Source organism: Conger conger, chromosome 16 (genome assembly GCF_963514075.1).
Source record: "Conger conger chromosome 16, fConCon1.1, whole genome shotgun sequence".
In the NCBI taxonomy this organism is placed as follows: domain Eukaryota; kingdom Metazoa; phylum Chordata; class Actinopteri; order Anguilliformes; family Congridae; genus Conger; species Conger conger.
In genome coordinates this window covers 3,706,757-3,720,549 of record NC_083775.1, presented here as the reverse complement: position 1 = coordinate 3,720,549, position 13,793 = coordinate 3,706,757, and the positions used below count along the sequence as shown (strand labels likewise).

General features: G+C 42.5%; 1 protein-coding gene across 1 annotated transcript; it reads left to right on the top strand.

The window, feature by feature from the left end:
* Positions 1-5,098: 5,098 nt before the first annotated feature.
* Positions 5,099-9,436, top strand: LOC133114967 (uncharacterized). The gene is made up of 4 exons (XM_061224669.1): positions 5,099-5,112; positions 5,538-6,134; positions 6,346-6,375; positions 8,497-9,436. Exons 1-4 carry the CDS (start codon positions 5,099-5,101, stop codon positions 9,434-9,436), a joined length of 1,581 nt encoding a protein of 526 aa, XP_061080653.1.
* The last annotated feature ends 4,357 nt before the right edge of the window (positions 9,437-13,793 follow it).

Genomic DNA, 13,793 nt, shown 5'->3' with positions numbered 1-13,793 from the left:
TGCACTTTGTTGTACGTTGCTCTGGATAAGAGCATCTGCCAAATGCCTGGAATGTAATGTCATGTAATGGGGGGGCCTGAAAATCTTTGTAGTTTCAAAGGGGTATTAAGCACTCCAAGAGTGAAAACAAAACACGATGAGGTAGCTTTTAGTCATTCTGCCTCGTGCATCTTGAATAAACTCCCTGTAGAACTCAAACAGGCCCGAAATCGAACACTGAATCTGAATCACTCTGATTTACTCTTTTACTTTTTATATCTTATTTTTATTATTTTGTTCTTATTTTTATTCTCATTGTATTATATATACACTTATTTTTATTCTTATTTTTTATACACTTTTATTTTCTTTAATCTATTCTTTTTGTTCTGTATTTGTTTGCTCTCTGTAAAGCACTTTGAATTGTCATTGCTGTATGAAATGTGCTATATAAATAAACTGGCCTTGCCTATTATTTTTTATATATGCTCACTGAGCACTGTAACTACCAATATTTTCTTAAGCTCAAAGTATGAGGGGGAGTGGTTAGCCAAAAGATGAATATGTAATGAAAAGTCAGTTTATTTATTAGTCGCGCCAAAAGTATTTCCTAACAAGTCTATGGGAATGTGTAAGCCAATCACAGCAGAAGGGGAAGTGACCAGAGACCAATCAGAAGCAAGTAAACAACTATGGCGCACCAGGATGGGACGAGACCACGCCTTGAAGAAAGGAGGAGCAGAGGCCTCACAAGTAGTGATGGGAATTCCGGCTCTTTTTAGAGAGCCGGTTCTTTTGGCTCGGCTACCTAAAAAGAGCCGGCTCTTTCGGCTCCCAAGTGGCTCTTCAGATTTTTTGGTGTTTAAATTAATTCATTACCAAAAATAACGTAAAATTATAGGTAAAATGAATTACTAATGTAAAAACCATACATTATATCAAATGTTTATTATTTATATGGCTTATTATACTCAATAAGGAGCAGAGTGCTACAAAAAATAAATTATAAAGTACAAAAACAAAGACCAAACTCAATTAGACAAAAGGTCCAATCTCTGATTGTATTATTTATTAACTTTTAACTATTTACAGTGAAACAACATAGAGAAGCTTAGAGAATCACACTTTACAAAATAATAACACAATAAGCTTTTTTAAATAAACAACAACAATAATAGAGCCTGGCACATAAATACATTTACATCAAGTAACGGTAATGCAGCCTATAAACCAGGAAAAAAACAACTTCTGTGCCATACCTCAATACAGCAGTATCCAATATAGCTCAGTGCAGAGACACACACGTCACACATCGTGTAGTTGACCAATCAAGTGCGGCTTGAACAGGAAAAAGAAAAAACAAAGCGGCTCCCAGGCAGGAGCCGGCTCCCGTCGTTCACTTCAAAGAGCCGGCTCTAAGAGCCGTTTCGTTCGCGACCGGCACATCACTACTCACAAGCATGTATAATGACAGTGTGCCGGGTGGATCGTTGAGTTGTTCTGCAGACACCACGGCTTTTGTAACTTGATTATATCTCATAGAATAAAAGCCTATTATTCAGCACCTTGCTGCCAGACTCCTGATTATAAGATAGAGGGAATTTAGACTAACTTGTCATCTTTGGGGAACCACGACAGTTGCTAAGCAGCGGTATTGCTAACGTTAGCTAGCAATAATGTATCCCCACTCCACTAGCTAAACAAAGGTATTAACCAAGGTAACTTACAAGCAATCCCCACTGCACTAACGTTAGCTAAGCAACGCTATTGCAATAATGTATCCCCGCTGCACTAACATTAGCTAGCTAGCTTGCCAGTTTACGTTCCACCTGACGACACTGACACACAAGTAATTTGTCTTTGTTGTAGACGTTTCTCTGGGCACGGTCAGATAACGCGCAGTTAATGAAATAACTCATAGAGTCATTATCGGTCATGTTTTTTGCTGAGGTTTGGTGGTCTTGCTGGTATTTCGATCTGTGGATGTTGCCTTAGTTATTTATCTCGTACCTTTCCTACTCCTTTCCAAATCCCCGAGTAGGTCAAAGGACACTTTAAAATAACTTGCTTTCTTTTACTTTGCTAGGCTACTAGCGGCAAAATAATGACAACATTAGGTAAATTTCGGTTACAAAGTAGACAACAGTGATTTACAAAGGCGGATTAATATTAAAGGATGTGGGAAGATTCCAATTAGCCGTGCGTATATCATGGATATTGCATAGCTGCCAACTCTCACGCTTTTCACAGGCACGTGCAAATGCGTGTGTCTCACGCCGAAAGCGTGAGAGTTGGCAGCTATGATATTGGCACGACTGGAACGCGACCTATCCCTTGTATAATTAAATATAAATACCTTTTGTTGAGATTGTAAGCAATGGGTGAGTTGCAGTTAATATTAATTATTATTATTGGCAATATGACCATGAAGAAAATACAATATTAAAGCAATGTACAAAGAGTGGCATGGCTACTCATTTTGCTGAGATACAATTATACAATGGATCGATCCGGTCACTCAGGAGGAAACATAAGTAACACAATGAACAACAGAACATAGCTAAGTAAACTGGAGATGTAAACAGCCATACTCACCAACCCATTGACAGACCCGGTGGGGCTGTGCTGAACTGCTCCCCCCACTGGGGAGTTCATGGTTGGGAAGAAGCCTGGCCCAAGGGGAGAAGTAAGAACCCTTAAAGACCCTCAAATTAATATCCAGCTCACTGGTTTTCATGCACCATAACCTCACCCCCCGCCCCTAACCCGTAGACCATCTCACAGTTTCTAATCCCTTCTCCTCCCCAACACACCCTACAAGGAGAATGTACATACTGACTTTATATAGCAAATACCTGATTTGATGATTAATGATTACACTGCTCACGTCTGCCTCGTCTTTGTGTATGGAGAATAAGTGTTATCATTACAAAAATGGGTTAGTTTGAGTAATAGTCTGTTTTTATGATTAATGGATGTACCTGTATTTTCATTTCTGCAACGCCCATCACAAAACACAGAACAAGAATTTAAAAACTGCCACGTAGTGTACTTTCATTGTAAATGTTGAACCAGGTGTGAATAGTACTGTCTTGTGTATAATACTGTGTGTATTGTCTGTATTATTAGAACAATATATGCCTACTGCCTTCAGTGTGTACTTACTAATTTTTACCAACCATCACCGAGAAGCTCTGTCTGTGTAATACCTGTTGTGAGTAGATTTTCCCCAGAATGTATCATTTTGATTGTTGTTGAATGTTTGAAAAATGTATGCTCACTCTTCAAATGAGAGTGTAGATGTAGTGAAAGTAAAACAACCAGTAAATACACGTTCATAATAAGACGCATGGGCATAATGTATACATGGAAATGTGAAGATACTTGTGTGCGTGTGCAGACACAGCTGCCTTCCAGGCATCACTGAGGGAAGGAAAGGCCCTGGCTCTGGAGGAGCAGCTTTCTGATAACAGCAGAGTTTCTGGGAAAGTGATGCCTAAAAAAGTCACAAACAGAAATACAAGTTTCACTTTCAGAGGCGAGCCCAAAGTTGCAGTATCATATAGGAGATTGGGTTACTTTGGTAGGCTACAAGCTGCAAACTTATGATAATGTTAAGTAGATAACAGTGATCTACACACACAGAGTAATATTAAAAGCTGTGTGAACATTCCATTTAGCCGTGCGTATATTGTGGATATCGGCACGGCTGGAATGCAAACTGAGCAATAGAGACAATGGACCGGACCTGTCCCTTGGGGTGGCCTGTAGTGTAGTGGTTAAGGTACATGACTGGGACAAACCAGGTCGGTGGTTCTAATCCCGGTGTAGCCACAATAAGATCCGCACAGCTGTTGGGCCTTTGAGCAAGGCCCTTAACCCTGCATTGCTCCAGGGGAGGATTGTCTCCTGCTTAGTCTAATCAACTGTACGTCGCTCTGGATAAGAGCCTCTGCCAAAAACCAATAATGTAAAGTTGTAGAATTAAATATAAATACCTTTTGTTGAGATTGTAAGCAATGAGTGAGTTGCAATTAATATGAATTATTATTATTGACAATACGACCATGAAGAAAATACAATATTAAAGCAATGTAGAAAGCGTGGCATGGCTACTCATTTTGCTTACCCACAGGTGAAATACAATTATATGGATCGGTCCGGTCACTCAGGAGGAAACATAAGTAACACAATGAACAACAGAATATAGCTAAGTAAACTGGAAACGTGAACAGCCATACTCACCAACCCATTGACAGACCCGGTGGGGCTGTGCTGAACTGCTCTCCCCACTGGGGAGTTCATGGTTGGGAAGAAGCCTGGCCCAAGGGAAGAAGTAAGAACCCTTAAAGACCCTCAAATTAATATGTGGCTAACTGTTTTCATGCACCCATAACCTCACACAGACACACACACATACACACGGGCACACACACACACACACACACCCTACAGCAGCTGCCTTCCAGGCGTCACTGAAGGAAGGAAAGGGCTGCGTCTGGATGAGAATTAAGATCTGCAGCGTTCTGATAGTTTTTTGGAAATTGAAGCCTATAAAAGTCAGATACAGAAATACAAGTTTCACTTTCAGAGACCAGCCCAAGGTAGCAGTATCATATAGGAGATTGGGTTGCTTTTCAACTTTTCATTTGAATACAAGGAAAGTAATTGTCTAAACTTTCAGACAGCGGATTTGTAGTGGACCAAAACTGCTACCACAGCCGTGGAGAAGTAAGTTCATCTCAGATTTGTGTGCAGTCGAGGAAACTTAAAAATAATACATGTAGCCTACAGCACAGAAGACAAAGTAGTGTGGCGTAAAATAATAGATATCACTACCCTATAGGAAAATGTGTTGCTCTTGGTCTTCGATTGAATGTGACATTGAATGTTTTGCCACTGTAGTTTAATGTTATTTCAGTTAATGGATAATGTTTTGTCGCACCCAGGTTTCATTTTCATGTTCTTTTTTTTCTTGTCAGCGATATTAAACTTCCTCTGCACTCGCTCATATTTTATTATGGAAGGTGGTAGAACAAGTTTCCAGTCAGATGAGGCTGCTCAACTTTGCTGAAGTTTGAGTTCGGACAGCGCTGGACAAGAGCTCTAGACAATAATCATGGCCCATACACGGTGAGATAAGTAAAGGTGTCCAATATTCCCAGTTTAATCACACAGGGCCTTCCTTTTGTGCTCTGTGTTTGTGAATGAAACGGGTATGTACCAGATCTGGAATCAATGAAAAACACCAGAAATGTAAGTAAATAGTAAACTAAGAAGGATTCACAGAAGCTGACCACAACTTCTCCACCTCAAGTTTAGCTCTGGAATACATCCGCACCAAAAACTTGCAATTCTCAGGCAGCTTCACATGTCTGCACTAAAGTACAGCTGAATAAAAGGACACAAATTGAATCATTATACCAAATAATTATTTAAATACAGCCAAAAGTTGAAATAGTGCTCTCCGACACACAGGTTGGAGGTAGGAGAAATGGCCAATGTGAGTGAAACAGTGTTGATGTGAATCAACAATGTAAGTTCTTATTGCCTTGCAGGGAGGAACTGGATCAGCTGGCTGCTGGCTACATTTCAGGCACCATGAGCTGTATTCACACGGTGCAGGAGTTCTGCATCATACACTCACAATGGCTCCTACAGAGAGAGACAGAACTGGAGATGATGCGAGACATCAGGGACAGAGCGGAGAAGATCAACCTCACAACTGACCACTACAAAAAATCAAAAACCAAGATGAAGGCCTTCGGGGAGTTTATGTGGAGCAAGATGACCCAGGTAACCGCTGGGAAAAGGGCCCAGGAGCTGGAGAAGGAGCTGGGATGCCTGCTCCAAGACACCTTGAAGGGGCTTGAGAAGCTGACCCTGTTCCTGGAGGCTGTGGAGATGCTGGCTGTCACGTCGCTCTCCGTCTTCGAGGAGGAGAATCCGGTGTGCCAGCTCCCCGAGGGGGTGAGCGCTGATGACGTTCGTTCAGTCATCACCGCCGCCAGGGGAGCCTGTCCGCTTTTGATCCATTTCCAGAGAGACAACGGCAAATTCTTTCTTCCCAGCCTGGTGAACGTGGACCAGCTGGCTTTCCAGCTGGACAAATACTTGAGGGTTTCCCAGGAGCTGTGTGAGAAGCTCCAGAAAAGGTATTTTTAATGTTTCAATCAAATCACAGTGTAACATACTCCCTGATTCCCCAGCAGATCATTGATACCTTCCACTTTTACCTAGCCACTTCACAATGTCATTACAATGTTTTATATTTATTTGATTGTTTATTTATTAATTTATTAAGCATAGAATGCCAAATTAAATGTTGATTATGAGAAAAAATTGTGAGCTGTCCCATTCTGCAAGTGGTGTAAAAACAAAACCCACTGAGTACCAGTTAAATGTTCCTAGAAAAGTTGACTGAGTTGAAGGATGTAAGTTCAACATATAAGTGGAGGGTCAGATGAAATTTCTGACTTTGGCTTCCGGGCGGGACTAAATGTGCCAAAAATGCCCAAATTAAAAATGTCCATGGGTCATATCTCAGCTAATGTTATTAGTAATGTGTTTTATCTTTACACAATGAGGAAGTGCTCTCAGATTACTTTTATTTTTGCACTAAAAATACTATTTAATTTTTGGAAATATACCAACCAAAATAGGTCCCTAAGGAAGGGATACAAAAGTAGATGCATTTGTTCTGAGACCAGATATGAATTCTACATATGAAATACAAATACAAAATACTAATTTCCAAATATATAGGGTGTTTTCCCCTTTTTTGCAGTGATGCATTTTTCATTGTCACACAGGCAAATTTTAAATGGAGTATGAAGCTTCAATTGTCAGGAGGTCTATATCTCACCATTATCTACCAAGACAGAGGCATAGAATGATGTTTGCATGGAATGGCCCTTTTGCATTTGTAGAGTGCAGACTGACTCTAGAATCAGTGAAGGACATTGGATTAGCAGGACAGGACTCACTCACAATTTTCACAGCTGATATTTTCTCTTTTTTTCCAGTTCAGGAATTATATCATTTCTTAATCGGTAAGCAGAAGTATTTCCCTCATTAAATTCACCAGTTGAAGCCTTTCCCCTGTGCATATGTGGATAGATATTGTGTTCTGCATCTTAATGTATACAGACCATATCAGTTATCAGTTTTACATTCTTAAGACGTTGTACATGCAGTATTTAATGTAACACTAATATACATAATTCTTCTCAAATCAAACATTATTTTTGAATCCATTATAGTCACCAAACACGCCTAAATTCATTTGAGACGTCTCATACAGTGCCTGATTTATCTCATTCTTCCTAGGACAAAGAAAGGCCCATGCCCCAATTTGAGCAACGAAGCCATTCAGAACATGTATGAACATTTGACTGACCTGACAAGCATCAGGTAAGTACATCCTGATCCTGACTGAGGTTTAATGTCGACAGAGACATTTTACAGTAAATTCATTGTGTGTGATATGGGTGCAGTTATCACAGGTGATTTGTTTGCTTTGATAACGGCTTGTTCCTGATTTAGTGAGATCATGTAGTGAGATCAAGTGTCAACTGTTTGCATTTATACTTTTCCTAATGGAAAGGTCCATTAACTCCAACCACCCGGGAGTTACTGGGGCGGCCTATAGCATAGTGGTTAAGGTAAATGACTGGGACACGCAAGGTCGGTGGTTCTAATCCCAGTGTAGCCACAATAAGATCCGCACAGCCGTTGGGCCATTGAGCAAGGCCCTTAACCCTGCATTGCTCCAGGGGAGGATTGTCTCCTGCTTAGTCTAATCAACTGTACGTCGCTCTGGATAAGAGCTTATGCCAATAATGTAATAATGTAATGTAACCACCCTGGCACAGATCCATAGCCTTGTGATCATTTATAAATAAGGCTGTGTGTTTGTCACAGAAAATATTGGCTGAAGTCGTAGAGCAGTCACAGCAAATCACTGAAAAACGAAAAAGCGATTTTAATAAATCACTGTGCAGCAGTGGGAAATGATTGAAATTGCACAACTTTTCTGGTCAGTTTCTGGCTGGTTGGAACAAATACATTGACAGCCTGTTGCATTTAGTCTTAAGCTTAATTAAGCTTAGCTTAGCTTATCTTAATTAATTAAGTCCATTATAGAAAGAAAGACCATGAGTTTTAGTTTTTTTGGTTAATCTTTGTCTCATCTATTCATGACACTTTGTTCCAGATCTCTACAGGTTTTTTAATGTACGTTTTTGCTAACTGTAACCTGGCCATTCTATTTTTGAGGGTTGCCAGGGGTTTGCATCTTGTGGTGAGCCCTCTGACATTATATTGACAAAGTCTTCTCTTGATGGTCATCTTTGTCACTGTCCAAATACTTACAGACTGCATTCTATGTAATTAAAGATTGTGAACTTATTTTTTTTATCTGATGCTAATAAATGTAATACAAAGGGAAGTCCTCTTGTTCACAAGAAGGGAGTGGACAAATGATCCAGAGATCATAGTGAAACCTCTCCCCCTCAGATTAGACCGGCACTTCAGGATGACCTACCTGTTCAGGGGATCAGCCCAGCGGTTCATCGACCTGTTCAGCCAGCGCTGCTCCAGGATGCAGCAGTTCCTGGTGGCTCTGGAGGAAAGAGCAGTGCAGCTGGATAGGATGAAGATGGGGGCCAACATCTCCAGTGTGGCGGGCAGCAGTGTAGGCTTTGCGGGAGGCATTGTGTCTATCACGGGCCTGGCTCTGGTCCCTTTCACGGCGGGGGCATCGCTGACCCTTACGATGGTCGGCGTTGGGTTGGGGGTCACCAGTGGCGTGAACAGCTTAGCTACAGGTATCACCGAATTATCGGTCAACACTCACCACGGGAAGAAGATCAAAGAAATCTTCCAGAGCTACTTTGAAGACGTGGAGACTATGCTGGAGTGTCTGGAGCAAGCGGCCAGGTGCATTATACCCAACACAGTGGCAGATGGGCTGGATGTTGCGACACATCTTTTGACTTTAGTCAAAACCACAGGTTTTGTGGCTAAAGGGATAGATGCCTTAGTGGATTGTGCTTCTGCCGTAAAGATGGTCAGAGCCGAAGAGGTGGCATCGATTGCAGTCAAGGTGGTGACTCAGGAAGTCAAAGCTGCCCGAAACGTCCCCAACATGGCGGCCGATCTCACCGATATCGGGCAGTTGGCTAAGGGCACTCCCCTCGCCCTAAGCAAGTCTGTCAGGGTGGGGTTCATCGCCCTCAACTCCATCTTCATGGGCGTGGACCTCTTCTTCATTTGCAAGGACAGCATCAGCCTGGCCAAAGGGGGCAAGAGTGATGTGTCAAAGGTCATCCGCGGGAAGGCCAGTCTGTGGAAGACCGAGCTGGATGCATGGGAGAAGATCCATGGCTCTCTTTGCACTGGGAGATTGAGCTTTGAAAGGAGTGAGGAGGTCCTACAGAGGCCATTTTACACCTAGCTGAAGAATACAGTTAGGCTGTACCAACTACATTGTTGGAAACCTGGGGCCTCATTATTATAACAACCCTACAATCAAATTGTATCTTAAATAGTGGCTTATGCAGAAAACCACAAGTGATTCGTTATTTCTGAAATCCGACTTTGATGTAAATATGAATTTATCTCGATGTAAAGTTTTTACTAGAGGCGAGTTAATTACCTGCTGGTTTTACTGAGGTGCTGCATATTTGCTTTAAGAATAGCATTTTAGCAAAAGAAAATACAATGTGGAGGAAGAGGCACAAGTATTTCACATTTGTAATGTGGAATTTAATATATGTAATATTAAAAGATGTGTGAACATTCCATTTAGCCCTGCGCATATCGTGGATATTGGCACGGCTGGAATCCGGTCCGGCTACACATGCTATGTGGGCAGCTGGTCAATACATTGAACATCTGTTTAATTATGCTTTGGAGTAGGGATGATCTGCTTAGTACCCAAAATAATACATCAGCAGGTTTTTTGAATAGCATTAATAAACATCTTCCAAAGCTTCATTTTAGGTTTCTTAAGAAATTGTAAGCTATGCGACATTGATGTTAAAGTTAAAGTTAAAGTTACATTTTAAATTACATAGGCTACACTTACAATTGTATATAATGTAACATTAGCTGAAATTAAACTTTAATGCAATTAAGACAACACCTGAAATATAGCCTATTATTGCAGCCTATACATAGCTAGCTATGTTTCAATATACTACCTACATAAATAAAATGACACGATGTACGTTGTGGTCTTTTCAAAACCGTTCATCACTTTTATTGCATAGCCTAGCAGACTATATTACAGAAAATTAAAAGACAACATGATTTAGCAAAATATTCTCTGTGATATCATAACTATTCAGCTGGTCCACAGAATGTCTGCTGACGGCATTAACGTTACGCCCTACGGCTCAACTGCGCTGTACTTTCAGTTCAACACCAGCTCATGGCTCATTCATTCATTCGTTCAATGGCTCTTTTGGCTCACTCGTTCGTTCAGTAATTCAATGGATCTTTTGGCTCACTCATTCGTTCAGTCATTCAATGGATCTTTTGGCTCACTCATTCGTTCAGTCATTGAATGGCTCTTTTGACTCACTCAATCAATGGCTCTTCGGCTCTTTGATCACAAACTAGTTCACCGGCTCAGTGGCTCTTCCGTCCTTTCGCTCCTTTTGGTCATTCATTCACTGGCCCCAGTATGGCTCCACGGCTTGCTGACGTAGGTACGTACACTCGTTCATTTGTGGTTGTTTGATTGGCATTTATGAAAGCCTATCGGCTTAATCACAGAATGCTGTCCTGATACCCATTGGACAATGCAAGTCACTAAAAGCACTGTCTGTGGCTAAGGGGGCAGGCTGATCTCAGCGTTTGGGCAGAGAGCCAAACGAAAAATTTGGTTATGGAAACGAGAACCTGTGGTATATCGTGGATATCAGAAACTATTATCAATCCTTGGCCATCTTTTATTCAATTTCTACATGCTTCCATTAGGACAATTGATGACCACAACTATGCGGATGACACTCAATCTTTGTAGTTTCAAAGGGGGGCCTGACAAAAAAAGTGTGAGAACCACTGTATTAAGCACTCCAAGAGTGAAAACAAAACACGATGAGGAAGCTTTTAGTCATTCTGCCTCGTGCATCTCGAATAAACTCCCTGTAGAACTCAAACAGGCCCGAAATCTAAATATATTCAAAACTAGGCTAAATACGTTCATGTTCTGCAGTATCTATGAGTGAACACTGAATCACTCTGATTTACTCTTTTACTTTTTATATCTTATTTTTATTATTTTATTCTTATTTTTATTCTCATTGTATTATATAGGCACTTTTATTTTTTTAAATCTATTCTTTTTGTTCTGTATTTGTATGCTCTTTGTAAAGCACTTTGAATAGTCATTGCTGTATGAAATATGCTATATAAAGAAACTGGCCTTGCCTATTATTATTTATATATGCTCACTGAGCAGTGTAACTACCAATATTTTCTTAAGCTCAAAGTATTAGGGGGAGTGGTTAGCCAAAAGATGAATACGTAATGAAAAGTCAGGTCGCGCCACAAGTATGTAGCCACAAGTATTTCCTAATAAGTCTATGAGAATGTGTAAGCCAATCACAGCAGAAGGGGAAGTGACCAGAGACCAATCAGAAGCAAGTAAACAACTGTGGCGCACCAGGATGGGACGAGACCACGCCTTGAAGAAAGGAGGCGCAGAGGCCTCACAAGCATATATAATGACAGTGTGCCGGGTGGATCGTTGGGTTGTTCTGCAGACACCACGGCTTTTGTAACTTGATTATATCTCATGGAATAAAAGCCCATTATTCAACACTTTGCTGCCAGACTCCTGATTATAAGATAGAGGGAATTTGGACTAACTCTTGTCATTTACATTATTACATTATTGGCATTTGGCAGACGCTCTTATCCAGAGTGACGTACAACAAAGTGCATACCCATAACCAGGGGTAAGTTCGCTGAAAGACCCTAGAGGGAAGTACAATTTCAACTGCTACCTGTACAACAAAGATACATTTTTTTTTTTTTTTTTTAACAAAGAAATAAACAACAGAGCAAAAGTGACCAAAGTTAACTATCCAAACCCTGCTTACCCAGCCAACTAAAAATACCGATACACAAAGCAAGTCACAGAGACAACAATTAAGGTTCACAGGGAGGTAGGGAGGGATGGGGAGAGGTGCTGCTTGAAGAGGTGTGTCTTCAGCTTGCCCTTGAAGGTGGGGAGAGATTCTACAGTTCTGACCTCAACGGGGAGTTCGTTCCACCACTGTGAAGCCAGAACAGACAGTAGTCGTGAGCGTGAGGTGGAGGTTCGGAGAGGGGGAGGTGCCAAGCGGCCTGTGGAGGCTGAACGAAGAGGTCTGGCAGGGGTGTAGGGTCTGATGATTTTTTGTAGATAAGCTGGGGAAGACACCTTAACTGCTTGGAAGGCTAGCACCAATGTTTTGAATTTGATGCGAGCCATGACAGGCAGCCAGTGGAGGGAAGTAAGCAGGGGGGTGACGTGTGAGTATTTGGGAAGGTCTGAAGACCAGACGAGCTGCTGCATTCTGGATAAGTTGGAGGGGTCTGATGGCGGACGCTGGGAGCCAAGAGGGAATTGCAGTAGTCCAGGCGGGACAGAACCATCACTTGGACCAGGAGCTGGGTCGAGTAGGGGGTGAGAAAGGGGCCGATTCTCCGTATGTTGTATAGGAAGAACCTGCAAGACCAGATCACTGCCGCAATGTTATCGGAAAGGGACAGTCTGCTGTCCATCACCACGCCGAGGTTCCTTGCACTGAGTGACGGCATGAGTGTGGTATCCCCGAGGGAAATGGAGAGATCCAGATGAGGAGAGGTATTAGCAGGGATGAATATCATTTCAGTCTTGCCTGGGTTGAGCTTTAGATGGTGGTTGTCCATCCAGCTCTGGATGTCCCTCAGGCAAGCAGAGATACGGGCTGAAACCTGCGTATCAGACGGCGGGAATGAGACGAAGAGTTGGGTATCGTCCGCGTAGCAGTGGTAGGATAGCCCATGTGCAGTGATCACAGGGTCAAGGGAGCGAGTGTAAAGAGAAAAAAGAAGCGGGCCTAGGACTGAGCCCTGGGGAACTCCTGTGGCGAGGGGCCGAGGTGTCGATACCGAACCAGCCCAGGCAACCTGGAAGGAGCGACCAGAGAGGTAGGACTCAATCCAGTCCAGGGCTGTGCCACAGATGCCCGTTGCTGACAGGGCAGACAGGAGGATGGAGTGATCCACAGTGTCGAAGGCAGCAGAGAGATCTAGAAAATGAGGACAGAGGAGAGGGAGGCTGCTCGTGCGGCATGGAGTGACTCACTGACGGAGAGGAGCGCAGTCTCTGTCGAGTGGCCCGATCTGAAGCCAGACTGATGGGGGTCTAGCAGGTTGTTGTTAGAAAAGAAAGAAGAAAGTTGAGTAGAAGCGGCTCGGAAGAAGATATACCGGGCAGTAGTTCTGGATGGTGGAGAGATCCAGAGTAGGCTTTTTTAGCAGCGGAGTGATGTGGGCCCTCTTGGAGGATGCCGGAAAACAGCCGTAAGACAGGGAGGAGTTGACAAGGGAGGTGACAAATGGGAGAATGTCAGGTGTGATAGTTTGGAGAAGAGAAGAGGGGATAGGGTCAAGGGCACAGGTTGTAGGGCGGTGGGAGAGCAGGAGTTGAGAAACATCAGAGTCTGTAAGGGGGGAGAAAGTGGAAAACGAAGGGATGGGCCTAGAGGGGGGGGAAGGGCACAGTGAGGGGGGCGGTGGTTGTCATCTTTGGGGAACCACGACGGTTGCTAAGC

Coding starts and splice junctions, on each gene's coding strand:
- LOC133114967 (XM_061224669.1), top strand. Junction 6,135..6,345: donor TGTGAGAAGCTCCAGAAAAG/GTATTTTTAATG, acceptor CCATTCTGCAAG/TGGTGTAAAAACAAAACCCA. Junction 6,376..8,496: donor ACAAAACCCACTGAGTACCA/GTTAAATGTTCC, acceptor TCTCCCCCTCAG/ATTAGACCGGCACTTCAGGA.